The sequence below is a fragment of the Puntigrus tetrazona genome, chromosome 14 (genome assembly GCF_018831695.1).
Source record: "Puntigrus tetrazona isolate hp1 chromosome 14, ASM1883169v1, whole genome shotgun sequence".
Taxonomy (NCBI): domain Eukaryota; kingdom Metazoa; phylum Chordata; class Actinopteri; order Cypriniformes; family Cyprinidae; genus Puntigrus; species Puntigrus tetrazona.
Window position 1 is genome coordinate 5842132 of NC_056712.1, and position 19454 is coordinate 5861585.

At 38.2% G+C, this 19454-nt stretch overlaps 1 protein-coding gene across 1 annotated transcript in view; it reads left to right on the forward strand.

The window, feature by feature from the left end:
• The window catches only part of il1rapl2 (interleukin 1 receptor accessory protein-like 2), a 160913-nt gene continuing 141459 nt past the window's right edge, over positions 1–19454 (forward strand). Inside the window, exons 1-2 of the mRNA XM_043257972.1 lie at positions 1–720; positions 17268–17366. Of these exons, the coding sequence (XP_043113907.1) occupies positions 17285–17366 (82 nt within the window). The 5' untranslated portion in view covers positions 1–720; positions 17268–17284. The remainder of the gene's footprint in view (positions 721–17267; positions 17367–19454) is intronic.

A 19454-nucleotide genomic window follows, 5' to 3' on the forward strand; every position in this document is an offset into this window, starting at 1 on the left:
CATCGAGCGCCTCGAGACGGCTGAGCGAATCGGTTCGTTCGGACAGTCTGTTTAAATGAACCGGTACATTGAATCGTTCGACGAAGAGTTGCCAGAAGTAACTCAACGTGTCATATCGTCTTCCAGCATTCAGCGCTTTACACAGCTTTACTCGCCGCGCTCACTGTCGAGTCATTAACAAATGCTTCGCGAATCGGTTCGAACGAATCACCCAACAAACGATTCAAAGGATGATTCGTTTACGAATCGGACACCAATACTGTATACTGCATTCCTATTAGGAGTAATATGGTAGTGTACCGAACTGAACAAAGCTGTGTAACCGCATGTGTGATAAGATTGAACTCTCCATCTATCATCTGCTTCTGAGGCGCTTCCAGAGGACTCGATTCACTTCCAGAGGGAACGCAGCAGAGCGGTTCTCCTGCAGGTGCGGGGAAAGAGCTGATGGGATGGAAGTTCTCTATGGATATCCAAACTAACAGCTCGAGCAGATGATACATGACCATCAGCAGAAATAACTTTGGCGACTTCTGACAAACTGCATCGTTTAACTGACTGACGTTTCCTCGATATTTGCCGTTAATCTCAGATCATCTTCGGTTCCTCTGCGGTTCTGCTCATCTTCATGAAGTACGTCTGATTTAAACTTGTGGAAATACATCGCGACAATCCTCCGTTCATCTGACGTGCGAAGGTGAAGGCACTCAGCGTTATCCAGTAAGTTGACTGAATGAAATAATATCTCTCGTGTGGATGATTATAACACAACTTTACCCGAGGACTGCTAGGAATGATTGTCTGAAGATGTACAGTAAGGAAGGCTTGATAAAAACTGGTAAGAGACGGGTCGACCACTGTAAAAGTCACCATGGTAACCACCAAAAGATGGTACTTGTATGAATTTATTGTTGCACTGTAAAAAGTGTAATTGTGCAGCTGTTCATTCGTTGATTCCTGCTCGATCTCGCCCAGCTGTGACCCAGTGCAGTCAAACTCATTTGGTATGTATATATTACCAATATGTGGCCATATAACTTAGTGAAAGCTAAACCGATGGTGGCTTGGATTTGGCTCTCAGCGCTCAGTTGTCAATAAAAAATAAAGAATAAATACACCAAAAATAAATAAATAACATTAAAAAGACAGATAACGTTCAGAAAGCTGCTTACGGTTATTGAAGGAACAATAGGACTGCATTTATCTTACAATATTGTGGACTATGTGGCATATTTGGTAAAGGTTAGTATAACTTGGATGGTTTTATTTTATTAGTCGCAATATGAGATGAGACATGCGTGGACCGTATCAGCGTCAAACATTTAGTGATATTCAATGGCAACAAGTGTTCTTCTTAGTTTTAGTCAAGTATAAAAGGATCGGTTCATGTTTAGTGTCCGTGTGGACGTCTGTGGAGAAGGAGAGAATGAAACTTTGCAGATTAATATTTGGAAATATTTTAAAATGTTTGGAAGATACTTTAACAGTGAAATAGATTTCAGTGAATAGTAGCTTACAAATGTTTAAGTATAACGTGCAGGCCTTTGCCACACACACACACACACACACACACACACACACACACACACACTACAGTGTGCATGGTACTTTACCCTTTAGCTTGCATTAGTTGTTTAGAATAGTGGCTCTGGATTTCAATATTTGATGTCTGACCCGTACACATTTAGAAAGAAAGCCTGTCTCTGGTGCATTGACCGGTTGATGCAGTACTAGACCTGTTTCTGTGTTCCTGTAATGTGGATAAACTCTGGCAGAGGTCTCTTCTCTCTCTACAAACTAGGCTTGATGTCTAACACAGAAAAGCCACTCCGTCAAGTTTATTCCGCAGCATAACTCTGTGTTTTAATGAGCTGAAGTGAGGAGAGAGGTCTCTGATGTACAGTAGCAGTGCTGTGAATGCATGATGGATTCATGGAAAGTTCTAGCCGTTGTAATGTCTCTTTAATCGCTCTCTTGTTTACTGACACAAATCACACGAGTTTAAGCTTTTTTTTTTTGCTTTACTAATAACGTGCGTATTTTCTATTACGATCACAAAGAAATGTGTTTTAGTGTTAGAGGAAAGCGGCTTGTTTTTTCACCCATGGCTTGAAGTCAACACAGTAGAAATGAAGCTCTATTTCTGTGGTCTGTATTGAATCAGTGTTCTGTGCTAATTCGGATCGGATGTAGTATTTATAATACGGTCGCTGTACTTCCTCCATAATTAATGTCAAAGTAACAAATGTTTAATGCATTTAACAATGGTTTTAATGGACAGTACAACATGCACTCAGGTTTAAAGCGTAACAGTTTAAATTCTGGCATCTTTCATTTTCTTTTCAAAGTCAAAAAAGTACCCTTGCGTTTTTCGGTCTGCTCACGGGAGTAAGAAAACGGTATGAGGGGTAGAGATGACATGAGGCCATTTTCAGATGAACTAGTCCTTGGCACTTTTCCGTTTGATTGGTTGCTTGTGGAGGTGAATCTGAGACTGGTAGAGGCATCTTCAGCGCTCTGCATGCAACAGTGTCGTGAAGCTCTGGCTAAATGAAAACAGATGACAGAGCCAATCCCCACGCGGCTGCTGCCTGCCTCTGCCACCACCATTTATCACCGTCAACTCCCTGGCCTCTTAGAGGAAAAAAGTGCACTCATGTTTGCCATGGAAGAAATTCTAATCTGCTGTCTTCAATGGAGCTCTTTGTCGCTGGCGGCCAGGACCAAACACCGAGTGCAAATGAGTTTCCACAAGCGGAATTTTTTATTGAGTAAACTGGTGACAATTCACACGCATTCCTCGACATTTTATTTCAAATGAAGTTGTCATTAAGAAGCGAGGAGACGTTGAGCTCATTGTGGCTCGCAGAAAGAGCTGTTTGTGTAAAGATAAATCACCACGAGCTGGCGTATTTCCACACGAGCCCAGCTCTGCGCCGAACATAATAGCTGCAACCCCAAGTTGAATAGATTTATTTGAAAGAATTTTGCAAGCGGACATTTATAATTAAATTTCACAAGTGCAAATTCAGTCTTGATGGATGCTCATCCGACCGGTGCATGGCCATAATCAAATAGACCGAAAGAGACAAGGCTACTTAGCATTTAAATGGTCTGTGCGGTGTTAGAAGAAGCCAGCGAGAGGCGTATAAATATTGAGAGGAAGTCTCTTTTATGAATGTGAGAAGATGTGAGCAGATAAAGAAGGTCAGGCGGACAGCGACGTGTCACAAATCAAGTCATGCTAAATATTCTTGAAAATTAGAAATGCACATCCTATTAGTTCAAGCTACTATAAATAAAAATAATGGCCTGGACTATCATTTATCATTTATGCTTATGCTTAAATAGAATGCTATTTCAACATACTGAAATAGAACAATAGAATAGAGATTTAAATGTGTTGTAGTTAAATTTGATCCTTTATTACGATTAACTCTTATTTTACAAGGGTTTATTTTACACAGTGTCAAGCCAAGAAGTGATAGAACGTGTTTTTTTGAATGTTAGTTGATTCTGATGATTGCATAGTTTGCTTGGAGCATCTCTCTGCCCCGTTCAGCTCAAGAAGATGAGAGACGAGCATCATTCACACGTTTATCACAGTCAGAGCATGACGCTGGCGTTTCTTACGTGACTTTTTGGCTGGATTCTGCTTTTCCCTCCTCAGTAGGCGCTCATAGAAAGACACGGAGATGAAAAGAAACTCCCTCTGAAACCTACTCTGCTTCGCTCTTGTTTTGTATTGTTATTTTCATTTTAGGAAGATGAGGAGGCGCAGCTTCACTTGTCTCTTTAGAGAGAATACCCTGCCCTGATCCATATGTGCATATGTATTATAGATAAACATGATGTATTCATGAGACACATGCTACTGTGGCTCCATATGGGGTCGTCACTTATATGTCTTCTCCATAGACTTCCATTGTCAGTGCAAACGGTCAGCACTTTTTATTGTTTTTTTTTTTATCTTGATGCATTGAAAAAAAGGTGAAAAAGCAAAAATCTTAAAAAAAGCACTTTATTGTTTTATTTATTTTTTTAAAGCATTTCACACAATTGTCTGTCTGAACAGCAATAATTGTTACATGAAAGCGTTAATGGTTACATAGGCCATAGATGACATTTTTATTTTCATTCTTCTCCTCATAAGAGTTCTTAAAAACAGACATGCTTCAGTCGTACAAACTGAACATTAGGGCTGTGAATTCATGCAGACCTCGTGTAGTAAAGTAGGACGCACACAGTACAGCCAAACTTATTCTTTGTGCCACAACCTTATTCTGACATTAGTTGGGAAACCAAGAACAACAAAAATGCACTTCTGGACCAGGTACTGTACGTATCAGCCTGTTCGGACCCAGCTGAAGAAATCATCAGGCAGAACCAGATCAGCTCGGACACTGTTTACTGACATTGTATTGAATTTACCAACCCGGACTTCATTAAGTCATCTTAGTGTTCTACACAAGACAAATGTGACATGAAGGTGAATGAATGCTGCATGCGGGAACTATTCTTTGAGCATGTTATTTGGCAGGATTAGAGAAGTTGTCAGACGGTCCTACACAGTTCTCACCTCCCCCTAAACAACCAGAAAACAAAGATATGAGAATAGCCAAAGTGTGTGTGTGTGTGTGTGTGTGTGTGTGCGTGCAGAGGCTTTTCATCTCTCGCTTGCTCTCGACTGAACAGTCGCTGTGAAAGAGGAAGGTATCAGCTGTCCATCACTTCACACACCTTACAGCTCATTTGCTTCTGTCATGAGCTAGAATTACTTCTCTGATTAGAGAAACATCGGAGAAGTACAAAATACATAACTGACAGTCCTGCTTTGACTGGCTGGAACACATATATACAGTAATGATTAGTGACGATGTGCTCCACTGATTACTACGGCACAGAAAAGCAGTTGAAGCTGGATTTATTATTAACCCTATTTATTAAACTGATGTGTTTTACTGATTTCGAACAATTTTACACATATATAAATGACAACACTTATTTTTTAGAATAATTTCACACATTACTAACTTATCGATTTTTAAGCAGGAGGTCTCAGGCAGATGTGTTTAAATGTACAGTACAGAACGAGGATGGGAGGACTGTAATCAGCAGATAGCTGGGCAGAGGTATGGCTTAGGTTGTTTTTTTTGTCGTAATTCTCACTGACAGCTTCTTGAGGAGCACACAGTATGTTCTTGTAGGTGCTAGTGGCATTGCCTTTGCCACGCTATTTATATAACACGTCTTAAAAATGATGGGGTTCTTATTTTACTTAGTTTTTGTGATGTTTTAGACGTGGATACGGTGTGGAGTGCTGATTTCTTGTCTAGTCTTACGAACACAAAAGCAGAGCGTCTTGGTGTGGTTACACTGAGGCCGGGCGACTCTGGCCAGCTCGCCTCCTGTGATGTGATTAGAGCTGGCTTAATAGTGCCAGCATGCTTCTCCAGTGAACTTCTGTCACCTGAGCTGAGAGATCTCACTGCACTGTACCAGAAAACAGCTCAACAAGACACGTTCTGATCGTTCATCAGGACCAGGGCACTCTGTATTCTCGATTTTCTCGCTGATGCTGCCGTCGCCTTCATCTGGCTTCATTTTGGCATCATTGTCGACTTGACTGCACAGGAAATCCAAACTCAGGTGACAGAAATGCAGGAAAACCCAGGGACCAAAGGAACAAACCTCGTGATCTACGAGTCAGAATACAGATACATGTATTAAGAATTATTTTAGTTTGAGTAGGACAGCCGACTACTCGTTGACCGAGGCAAGGTTATAGTTTTTTCAATTTTTTTATTTGGTTGATTTTAATATCCTTTTCTATTTTCCATAAAATTCAGTTTAGTTTTTATTAGTTTCATTAATAATATACTTAGTTTTAGTTTAGTTTTCATTTCATTTTATACGCTTTCTAGCAGAATTAAGAGATCAGTATAGAAATGAAGCAGTCAAGCCTTTTTTACTAAAATCACAAGTAGTGATTATTTGAAATATTTAATATTAAAATAAATGTAGCCTAATTTTGTTACGATGGTTAAATGTATTTTTTTATGTAATCATGATACTGTACCTGTGCTGAATGAAACGCTGCTCGTCTGTTTTCCATCAAGGGGTGAGAATATGTGGCTAATGATCGCCAGAGAGATTATTTAGTTTTGATAATTATACATTTATTTCACTTTGTTTTTGAGTAACTGTTGTTAGTTTGGTTTAGTTTTAGTTTTTCAGATATTTGGTCCTTTTTTATTGTATTTCAGTTTACTAAATATTTTTTTCATCAATCGTTTTCGTCTTAGTTTTATTTGTCGTTTACGAAAATAACCTTGGACTACGCTCAACTACGTTTTTAGATTTTAGACCTACGTACATTTAAAGACTTTAATAATAAAATGAACAAACACACAAGTACGGCGGCAAGCCCTCACAGATGAAGGCCGCACACAAACACAAGATAAAAGTCCAGGCCTAGTCCTCTGTGTTCTTAGTCTGTGGAGCGGCGCAGGTGTGGCTCATCATCATTATCTGGGCTCTCGGCCTCGTCTCACTCACTATGAGCATGATTAGGACTGAGCTGAAGCTCTTAGAGAAGCACTGCTGCAACAATCAACCCCAGATGCTGGATTACACTCTCGACTTTTTCAGTCTAAGCAGACTGTGCACGTACTTAATTACAATCACACATGCACAAACTAAACTCGAAAAAAAATGAAATAAAAGAAAACTAGGCTTCAAACACCGTCTGTTCGTGGTGACTGCGTCACAGAAAAGGTGGTCGTAAATATAATAAATGATATTTGCTCAAATACTGATTCTGACAAAATATCCTTGCTTATAATACTTAATTTCAGCACTGAGTCAGACACACTTCTAGAAAGACTGGGTCCTCAGATGTTTTAGGTTATACTTAGAAGAAAGAGGTTATTATGTGAGTAAAGGTGACCAGTCCCATCTTATATTCAGGTGGCCTCCTCTTACGTTTAAATAAGTACAAACACTTTGTGTACATACATGTTTTTACATTGTACTATTTTTTATAAATTCTGCAATTACATTATTATAATTACACTCTTGACCCAACCCTTAACCCTTAACCTTTAACCCACCCTCAAACCTAACCATTCCACCAAACCTGTCCCTAACCTTACCGGTATCAAACCTCAATAGCAGCAAATGTGTTTTTCAGTACAATATGACCACCTTAAGTACATTGTACTTATATTTTGATGTAAGTACATAGTAGTTAAAGCCACCTAATATAAAATGTGACCTGGTCTAAATGAACGTCCATAACATGTAGAGTCCCTCAAGGCTCAATTCTTGCACCGTTCTTGTTCAACCAAACTGCTTATGACAGCAATGCAGATGAATCCCAGATCCACTGGAAATGAGGTGGACAGGCATGAAACAGATATGCAAATTGGCTAAGAAATAAGTTACACTGCTTGACAATAACCAATAACAATTTGTGTACATGTTTTTTTTTTAATAACATAAGGTAGAATATACAGTTTCTATACTGTAATAAATGCTATGTAAATTATCACTGCGTTGTTCATTTACTTTGAAAACGTGTTTTTGATGTCCTCACCTTTTGTATCGCTGGAAGAAAATAGTAATATTAACATATTTTCTTTTTAAAATTCTTTGTTAACAATCAGTCAGTTTTACACTGCAATAAATATAGACCGTTCTGTTTCCACTGAAATAGCTAAAAGATGTTCGCCTTATCAGCAAAACTGAATAAATGTGGTTTGATTTGAATTTGAACAACAAAAAAAACAACAATAACAAGGGAAGAATGGATTGGTGACTTCACCTTTGCCCACGCTCTGCATCTATCAGGTCACAGTCATCCTCCACAGCTCGTCTGAGGGGTATAACATGAGGGCAGAGATCATAAACCTTCCACTGCGATGTGGAAGGGAAAGAAGAAAGAAAAGGAGATTGTTATAATTGAACCAGTTTCTGGTTGCATTAGACTAAAACCTACTGTAATCTGTCCAATACTTCACTTGCTCTGTCTATAAATGTGAGTGTGTGGTCAGTGTTGGAAGGAGCTCTTTGTTCTGGTGGGTTAGGGTTAGATTGCAGCCTATAAAGGCCAAAGATGTTTCTCCTTGTTCCACTTCCTGTTCCCTTAATAAAAAATACAGCTGTTGACCTTTTATAGTGCTTACACCTTGATTGTTGAGTTTACAGTTACAGTTTTTCTCAATTGCTTAAGAACTAAAACCCATTGGCTGAACAAATTTCTCAGTTGCATGTCCTCATTTATCTAATTGTGCAGTCTGTCGTCAAAACCTTAAACCATTTCACATGTAAAACACAATACTCACTTAGACTTTTCAGCAACACTCTGAACACATTCTGTAGTCTAATCAACACAAACACAAAAACTAATTTTGAGCTACTATGATAGAACATGTTTTCGTTCATCAAAAGACAATGACGGAAAAATGTAACATTTGTAGATTAAAAATCCAGTTCTCCCTGACAACTATATGTTTTGAACAATATGTTTTCTATTTATTTTTTGGTGTATTGTTTAGTGACTGGTTGATAGTGTATTTCATGTTAATCACTTTGCTTATGATTTTGAACACTGGTAAAACTTTTTTGAGGTGATAGTTGCATTTCGTGAGAGGAGTCAGAGGTTTTGTAAAGTTTTGTAGTGCTTGAAGATGAGGTTTTGCACTATTTACAAAACCTCTCACTCCTCTCGCAAAATGAAACTTTTCTGTTTAGAGTTTTGCTGAAAAGAGTCTGCACAATTAGATAAAAGAGGTCAGGCAACTGAGAACTTTGTTCAGCCAATGGGTTTTAGTGTTTTAGCAATTAAAAAAAAACACCTGTAACCTGGATACATTTGAAAATGGCATCCACGCTAGCAATTTGAAGTGTTTTGCAAAATCAATCTCAAATCTAAAAAAACTCAGACTGAGATGATACAGACAGAAAATGCATAATACATTTTTATGCAATTCTTCTAACATTATCATTGTATTTAGGTAAAAATGGCACCATCCCTTGATGTGTCGATGTGTCTGAAGTAAACCCAGCTGCCCTCATCTTGTGCTGCACACTGCACCTTTTTCAGAGTTCCCACTGTAATGTGAAAGGTGCATTTTTTCATAACTTCTTTCTATGAATTTGGCCCCAAACCTATAATCAGCTATACTGTATGTAAAATCAGCACCCAAATTCAGCAGTAATTAGGGTCATACGTGTTTATCTCTTGACTGCGCCAGAGGCATGGTTGAGATAATTACAATAGTTGCTGTATAATCATTCCTGGCTACTACTCAAGTGATTGACATTTGTAATAGTATGTGTTGGTTTTGTAAAAGTGTGTGGGTTGTCTTCAGTTGCTGATGTCATCATGGTGAAAAGCCTAGTACATGTTTATACCTTCCCATATTTGTTTTGCAGAATTTTGGTAACAGATAAATCAATTGATCATTCTTGTCTATAGAATGTTGTATTTTTGGATTAGAAGTCTATTCGCATTGATTTCTAAATTGCTTTATACAATACAGATTGTGTCAAAGCAGCTTCACAGCTATAATAAGTTGTGTGTCCAGCACGTAGTACATGAAGGTAGAGCTGACGTTTCACCCGTAGTAGACGACTTATCAGTGGCCTTAAGCACAATGAACGTCCTTCATGGTAAAACTGTATTATGGTCCCAGCTGGTCCTGGCTCTACACATTTATCGCTGGCCGCAGGAATCTGAGCCGAGGGCTTGTCTAGACGCCAAGGTTCTTTGCTGAGGATCTGTCCTCAGGGTTTGTGCAGTCACCGAAGTCTTTGCTGAGGATCTGTACTGACGGCTTGTCTAATTGTCATTTTCAAGGGCTATGTTATGGTCATTCCTGGGTGAAGATCTACCATCTGGTGCACCATCCGGCTAACCACAGTAACCTTGGGATAAGGTGAGAAAGAGAGATTAATACAATAGTCACTTATGATGATGAAACGAGGGTCTTAATTCTAGACTTAAAATTGTTAGAAATTGTCTGCTTCTTAAACAATGTTAGGAATATGACTACAGTGTTTAGGATCTGGTGTAAAGGATCTACTTTCCACAGTCAATTTTGATATTCTAAGTATCAACTGGTCATAATTTTGAGGTTACAGTGGAAGTAAATATCTGTATTGTGATAAAAGCTCACTAAAGTACTAAAGAGCAGCAATAATGGAATATTCCAAATAAAGTTTTTTATAAGTCAACAAATGTCAATGTTTTTGGGGGATTTTTGGCATACATGTTGTGAAAAGTGAACAGGTTTACCAAACAAGCCAGTTATTCGGTTATTCTGACTTATTCTGACTTATCTGAACCAACTAACTGAATTAAACTTGACTTATTTGATAAACTTGTTATGAAACAGTCCCCCAATTGATCAGTTTTAAGCCGATCTGTAGGTAGAAATACTATCCTTCCATGCAATCCAAAATACCTCTAGTTTATTGTACTTCCATATGAGCTGCTTTTTATGTGACGTTCTTTCTGTATTTATTGATTCATTCATTCTAATTAATTCTATTATGAAGTCACTTTTAAAGATGTTGTTTTAATAGTTTCTACATTGTGTTTAGTATTTTGTGTTTTTAATAATGCTAATTAGTAATGAAACTTATGCTAATTAATGTTAATTAATTAGTATTATATCTTACTAGTGCTTCTGTTAAACCAATCATTTTATGAAAAACTATTGAAACTTTTCATAAAGGCAGCAAGAAAGGATAATTTAAAAAAGAGCTTTAAATGTTGGATCTCGTGAAGTATTTTCCTCTCCTTTAGTTCCAATTAATTTTGATGTTCATTTAACTTTCCACAGTTTTTTTAAGGAGCAAGTGACTGTGCTGCCAAATTGGCTGGCAGTACAAACAAGCATATAAACACATAAACCTAAATAAGTTCAAAGCTTATATTTTGGAAATAGGAGCAACATAATAGGTCCTTTCATTAACTTGATAAATTAAAAGAGGTTCGATTTATGAGTTAAGCATGGAGATATTATACCATGGGTCATATCAGCACACTATGCTCTGCTAAGCAGCCTTCTGAGCATAAAACAGCAACAACAAAACACAGCACCTCCGCCAGGGGTTAGGTAAAATTGCCAGCCATAGCCTAATTATTATTTGATGTCTAATAGTACTTTGGTTTCAACAAAACAAAACAAAGGGATCCCAAAATGGTTCAACTCTGTGTCAGTCATTGCACAAACAGAGCAATAAGTGAAATGTGATTGTTGCTCCAGAAAACTTGAGAATGTACAAGGCCTTAAATATACTCGAAGCCATAGTGTGGCTGTCACGTTCGCGCTTTCGCGAGACGAGGCAAAGGACACACGAAATAAACTTAAACGGATTTAATTCCAAAATGGCAAAATAAAGATACAAAAGGCAGGCAGGTAGAACAGGCAGGCAGGACAAATATCAGGTATGGACATTGACTCAAAACACAGGACTTAAATACACAGTGTAAATGACTAAATTAACTACACACAGCTGATGACAATGACATAATTAACATGGAGGGAAGGCAGGGCACAGGGAGCACATGGCACGAGACGAAAACAATAACAAAAGTGTCCAGAGATGTGACAGTGGCCAACAACAGTGTCTATATGAAGCGTAAACTCTTCTGAAAATACAACAAATTACTCTCGGAGATCCCAACCACCTTTGAGTAGTCATCATCAAATCTACTTCTGGTTGATACAGGTGAAAATTAACTCTCACATTTAGCCAACATATCAATAAAATGCAAATGAATCATAGGCCTTAAAACAAGTCAGCATAAATGACAGAACCATAATGGGTGTCACATAGGTGTATGATATATGGAATATGGCCTTCCATTCATGTGTATTTGTTTAGATGGTTTTAGTGTGTGCATGGCACTGTGGGATATGTTTTAATAATTTTGTTTGGTCACCTTTCTATGGTTTTAATAGTTGCCTGATTCCATACTAATCTAACAGTTGAATATTCACTGAGGTGAATATATTTTGGCTATATGTGGGTGCTCAAATGTCTGATTTCGTATAGAATTACCGGTTCTTAACGCTTCATTGCAGTGCTACGGTGATTATCTCTTCTGCGCGAGCAAGACAAAACAACAATGCAGAATATTAATGACTATGACTGGGACTGTCATATACATAACATTATAATGAGAACACTAATATAATAAGGTGCTGTGGTTCTGCCCGTCGTTGCGTGAAGAACACATCCACAGAAGAAGTTCATTCAGAGCCATGCAGACGTGTTCATGTGCATTCAATTTCTCCTGTGTGTTAACATCACTAATTATGACTGTCAAACGTCAGACTGACTCTGCCCTCAAACACATGATTCGGCTAAAATTCTGATTGGACTATGAAAATCCTGATTCGGGGACGCTTCTAATTTGTAGTATTGTCACAGTCCTGTCGCTCTTGCTTATTTTCGGTTCTGTGTGTCTGTTGTGGGCGTTTTATTTGAAGCATAGGGTCAAGATTCTGTGTCTTGTGTCTAGTCTGGTAGATCCTGGCACATGTGCTTCATTGGACACTTTCACAAAGCCTTTAAATACATTTCAGCTCATGTTAGATACAGTACAACTTACATTTAAAACGAAATATACAAGAAGAGTGAGTTGTGTCAGATATTTCTCTTATCCTGAATAAATATATAGCCTTGTAGCTTTCACCTCTCCTATATTTTGTGCTCAAAACTAAACCTGTTTACAATGTATAGAATATGTAGTAATGTAGTAATGTGCCATTCTCTTCTCTCATATGAAAAAATATAAATACCTTTCAATATACGTAATTAACATCTAGATATGGACTTTAGCTGCATGATTTATGTACACCACATCAAATATAATATAGAGACTGAATTGGCTGGAAAGATTTAAAAGAACTACAGGTTCTGTTCGGTTCATGAATCTGAAGCTGAAAAATCAAGTGTGTTCGATAAGTGAGACATACTAAATGTGCAGAGCGGTGGCCAGAACTAGGACTAAAACTCACTGATCGTCACAGTTATGAACCTATGTTTACAGTTTTAGTTCCTCGTGTGCTCTGTGCTTCCCATGTGACCCTGTTTGTGTCTGCTGATTGTTTAGTGGTTCTGTTCAGGTGTGTCTAGTCAATTACCATTTATTACCTGCCATATATAAGTTGCTCTCTGTTCATTAGTTCTCATCTAGTTTGTCTGATTCCTGGAATTATTATTAATAGACCTTTTTATTTATCCCTTCGCTCATAGAAACATCACCAGCCTGTGACACTGATATTCAGCTTACTTTAAGAGCAGCATAACCATTTGTTAGGCTCTTTGTTTCTTATCATATACCTTCAATTTAGTATCATGATCATAAACACACCGGTTTGTAATGCTAATAGTTCTGCCGTGCACTGTTTTCTTCTATTTATTGCCCTGGAGCAGCTTATTAATAAACTTGTGAATAAAGTACCTGTTCATGTTCGTTCTCTTATAGCTATAAATCCCTAATATTGTTGACATTTTAAATGCTTTCAGTATAGTGTGTCCATATTGTATGTTTCAGCATCTATCAAATGTACGTATCAAAGTTCAAAATATTGCCATCCAGTAATTTGGGGTCAGCCTTTTTTGTTTGATTTTGTTTTATTTAAAAACAATTAATTGTCCTTTTATTTAGCGAGGATTCTTTAACACGTTTTCTTTTTCATTGTGACAAAAATCAGTTTCAAAGTATTGCTGTTTTTTTGACATTTCTTTTCATCAAAGAAATAATTTGAACTATTAAAATATCTTGTGGAAGTATTTAGACGGATGTCTCTAAGGCTCGTTTGATTGCTTCATTGAAAATTCTGTCTTTTACCCTCATGTGCTACAAACTTGGGTTTCTTTGATAAATGACTGACACCGTTTGTTTGTTTTTGAGTAAATTCTATTATACACTAAATCTGAAATTAGAAATTAAAAAAAATTGTCACAAAGTTTTGTCATCAGCAGCTTTGTCACATCTTTAGGTCTTGAAGGATTAAACTAAGTAAAATACACTAATAATTTCTCTTTAGGAAGTGGATCCAACCCTGTAATTCACTCTCTATTAAGACGTCATTATTGTTTCTCTGGTGCACATGCTCCTGAAAGAAAAATTCTACACCATTGAAAAAAATAGGGATTAAAAAAGTGGGTATTTAAATAAATTAATTTTTTTTTTCTTTTTTAAAACAATATTCAGATCTGTTCAAACTAAATTCCAAATAGCATGCCGATTGCTTAATCGATTCTCTCAGGTCGCGTCTTTAATAATTCATACTCTTACAAAAACGTAGAAATCAAGTTTATGTTTGCAGTTGCACGATACTGAATAATGTAAAGAAAAAAGGCTGCAGTGCAGGCTGTAGAAGGCTGTTGAGCGTGGTTAGCTGGATACCCCGGCGTAGAAGTGAACACAAAAGAGTTCCCTCGAGGCCCGGCTCTGGCTTCAGCCTGCATCAGATGGAGTCAGTCCTGCGTCTTACACCTCAATACAGAATTGACTTTCAGCTGCGCTCACCGGGGAATTCTATCAGCGGTTAATGCTGCTCGAGCAGATGGCGGCCCGTATCGGAGAACACCATGAACGTCTCAGACCTGTGTGTGTGGCGGCTCGCCGGGAGAAAATCCTACAGCTCTAAACCGTGGAGATGTTTAGCAGCATCAGGGGACGGGCTGTTTGAAAACGCTTCTGCAAAGATACTGTGAAAGACTGTAGAAGGCTAAATTAGACCTTTCAGCTCTTGGCAGAAAGTCTGATGCTCAGAGGTTGCTCGTGAAGAGCCGTGGCCTCAGTATTGTAGATGTATTCTTTCCTGGGAAAGCTTTGAGAAAAAGTCTTTGAATTTTTCAGTGCATCCCCTAAAAGAGTGCTTAATGGGCTCTCGGCTCGTAACAACGCACCCATAAACAGACACACGGCTTGACTCACGCACATACATATAGCTTCTTGTAGCTTTTTACATGAAAACGTCTCTGTGTAGCGCACTTTCAGAAGAGTACAGCTGGGTTCTGGGTTTAAAGCTCTTAAATCAAGCAGGGCACCAACTCTTTGGTCTGTTTTGTGCATCACCTAAATGTAACTGTATGGTTGCTTTTAAGAACATTATAAAGCCTTTTTGATCTTTACATGATACTACGCACATCTCTGGAAGAGTCGATTTAGAGCGTTTGTTCTTACATTAATACAGTGTTCACAATCGGGTGTCAGAGCGGTCTGGTCTGTCGTCAACATTTTGGCTACTGGGTAATTATCATGTTCAAATGGTATACAAGTTGTAGATGTTTTTAATGATTATGTACATAAAATCATGTAAAAAGCAACTGACAGAAAAATTTTCCCCGATGTTCAATATACGTCCAATCAAATCGAAAGCCACAGCCGCCAAGACCAAGACACTGTAGAATCCTCAGAATTATAATGGCCACAGAACAGCATATAATTGGTGCATAAATGTCACTAGATCAATGTTTCTCAGCATTAGCAAGACATTGTGTGTCCTCCATACCCTTAAAGGCCCTTACAGCTGGCCTTAGCCAATGGATGTAGTTTCTGTGGACCCTGTAAACCCTCTTCAGAGCCTCTCATTGTAAACCTTGTCCTTCCGGTCTTAGCCTGGATGTAAAGCTGCTTCTATTTCACACATCTCGTACTTCAGCACTTCACATCGCTAGTGCAGAGCTGTACCGGGTGTACTACAGAGCATGTTTACTCCCGAGCTGGTTATGTGATGCAGATGTCAAAATGTATTAGTCTACAAATGATACACTATGATGAAAGTGTTTTGATCTCAGAACCTTCAGGGTCTAAAGAGCTCCTGTAGCAGACAGAGTCCTTTCTAAAAGCTTTCTGCAATCACTCTTCTGCTTTTGATCCAAGCCAAGTTTCCCATTTCTGATTAGTTTTTGGTTTTTGGTAATGTTTTCTCCTTTTTTGTGTGTAAAAGCTGACCTGAGTGTCTCTCAATGGGACTTTGCTGAGGCCAATGAGCGGATAGCGAACGTTCTGTCTCTAGACCCGAAGATTGGCTGAATGGATAAAAAAAATGGTAAAACTTAACTTTTTCACTTGGAGAAAGTTGGAGAATGAGCTTGTTTTCCTAAGGTTTGCTAATGCTTGTGTCTCTCACCTTTGCTCACACTAAACAGACAATGCACTGTAAATATATTTGCAATACAGGCATGTATAAAGAATCCCAGGTCACTGAGATAAACTGATCACACTGGTACAGTAAATAAACCGTACAGTACAGCTGACTGGTTTGATGTTTACACCAATGATAAACAGTCTGTTTGTAAGATTCACACATTCTGGAATGTGCATTTTTGCTTTAAAGGTTTTAAACAAAAAATTATAAGATCATTATCCAGTTAATTTTGACACTTTGAAGCAGAAGAGGAAAGAAAACATGCATGTCTGTATGTGTGTGTAAAAGTTGTTGGTGTTTTACTGCCTCTGATCATTTCGGCTGTAAGTGTATGGATACAGTAGGTATGTGTGAGAATCTGAAAGTGCAAAGAGGTCAAGCTCAAATGTGGGGTGGGTTTGACCCAAAGGACAGACGGGAGGTCAGTCAGGCAGGGGTCGGGGTCAGAAATCAGTCAAAGTGTGTGAGAGTGACGTCAAGGACAGACAGGGTTCATGAGTCCAGCAGGGTGATCACAGCTGATGGTCAGAGAGAAAACAGGGCAGCTGGAGATCATGACAGATAAACAGCAGTTACTGGAGAAGCTGAGATCAGTGATGTCACTGAGAAACAAGTGACATCACGTCCTGTTCTGACCGGTGCGCTTCTGGACACTACGGAGATACAGGCAATAATCACACACTGATGAATATACAGGTTTGCATTAAGGTTTATAAAAGTATGATTTTTAATGTAAAAATCTTATGCAGATATCTAATGGGGCTGTATTTTTTCAGACCAGAAGAGAGGTTATTAATCGAAAGTAATGTTCGAAAATCATCGGCTTATGATGATAATAAACCTGTTTCAGCATACATTTAGTGCTATTATATTTTAATTTAATTACAGACTTGCGTCTGCTCTCAGTTTCCTTATCATTGAAAAACTTTGAGCTGAAGACATCCCGTAGTCCAAAACATTGATGTTTGGTTCACTTTCTCCATCTTCTTGTACTGGAGAGGGGTGTTTTTTTATTTATTTTATTTTTTATGCTGATAAAAGAAAAGGCCAGGGCTTACTCTTCTTTTTTCTGGTTTCTTATAGCTGCACAGGACTGGAAGATGAAGCTCGCTGGATTCATGCTCCTCCTCATCAATTCAGCGGCCTCCATCAATCTCAAATACATCTCCAAGAGGAACTCAGGTATGACCGTCACGTCTCTGCACTTCCAGCGTGGTTTCAGAGCGAGCGCTGGAGAGTTTGATGTATATTAGGAGGTCAAGCCTCTCCTCGTGATGGGCATGTGTTTCATCCCTGGTGACAAAAGCCACTTGCGTTCTGTTTGAACTGTTTACAGAAAAGTAATGGAGTGGTTTCTGATGAAATTTCTCTGTGAAGCGTTGTGTTTTTTCAGAGCAGAACCCGGGCTCTCCACACGATCACATAACTGTTTTTCTCCCGCTGCATTGTGTGTGTGTTTGTGTGTGGGTGCCGTGTGCGTTCAGCAATTATGTTATCAGCACCAAACGGGCATTTATGTGGGCGGTAAAAACACAGAGGCAATCTCGACTGTCAGTTTCTCACCCAGCCACAGATTTCAGAGTTTGGCATGTACGCTTTACTGTGCCACCAAATACGCAGAAATGTTTCCTGCGTTTTAACATGCATGATTACCACGTGAGGCACCAGTGTGTGTGTGTGTGTGTGTGTGAGAGCTGTGTTGTGATAGCATCATACCAGCAGCACTGGATTGTGTTTAAGGATGAATATCTGGTTGGAGACTTTGCGTAACGGCGCAGGGATGAGCTCTGATTATGATTATGATTCTGAGGTGTAGTATTATGTAAGCTTGACTTTGTCAAAGGAAATGTAATGAAGGTGAATCACACGTGAGGGATCTCATCATCCTAAATCTTATCTGATTAGGGATAGATTGAGAGTTAAAGTGTGATGTGAAGCGTTCATCATTGAACTGAAACATCCTCCAATTCATTTTTATTACTTTTACTGACAGGTTGGTTTTTTTTTTTTTGCCACTGAAAGATTATTTAGCTGTATTTTATTTTTGAATCAAAAAGCACAAAACATTAAAACACATTTGTGTTTTGGTGGTTTAATAGACGGAGTAATCCACAAACTGTATGAGTTGTCACATGAAATTCTGAGGAAAAAAAAGCTATGTTTCACTGAAGATGCACGAGTCTCTGGAGAGAGTTTGTATGTCATGAACTGAATTCATCTGATATGTTGTGCATCTGGCGCTTGGAGAGTTTTTATTTTGAACTGTATTCCTTTCTTTCCAGCCACAGATAAAGTTTAATCAAAGCTTCCTTCAGCACTGACTGAAACATTTAATCATTTAAAATTGATTTTAGAGAATGTGTCAGATTGATGGGTTCATGTCAGATGCTAATGTTTCTCTGTTACACTGAAAGCTTCATTTTGTCTCAAAGATGTTCTTGCATCTCAAAAACTCCACAAATATTGAGAAAATCACCTTTAAAGTTGTCCAAATCAAGTATTATAGCAATGTATTTGAAATGTAAAACATATTTCTGATATATTTATGGAAGAACATGCACAGGATATCTTTCTGGAACACGATCTTATCTTTTTTTTGCATAAATTAGTTGTTTTGACCCATATAATGTATTACTGGCTACTGTATACATGTAATATGACTTTTTTGGTCCGGGGTCACATGTGTATATTATTACTTTCATTATTATGATTTGGCAGACATTGTATATGGACATTCACAAAAAGGTTGTATTTGGTCAAGTCCAGTACACAACATATCAACTCAGTAAAAACTGTCTGTTCTTTGAAGGAATACAGTATTTCTGTGGGTTATTCTCTTAAAATGCATTAAAAGATGTTTTTAAAAAATGTATAATGTTCTCCAGCAGGTTCTCAGCTTTGAATTCCTGTTGGGCCTCTAATAAAGTAAAGTAAGCCGGCCTATAACTGTTACTCACACACAGAGAGCGATGGAACACACACACACATATACATACTGTATACATACATACGTGTGTGTGTGTGTGTATATATTTTTTTAGTCTTTTGTAATGAACAAATGCGTTAGGACCGTACCGCTCTCCCCATCACATGTGCTCACAGAAGACCAGACACATGATCATGTATATTACAACTGCATTGGTGTAAAACACGAGCTCTATATAGCCTACTAAACGTGCTAAACGTCTCTTTAAAATATGACATAGTTTAACCTTTTTATGTCAAGTTAAAGTCCGGATTGTGACATATCATGTAGTGTTACAGTCACTG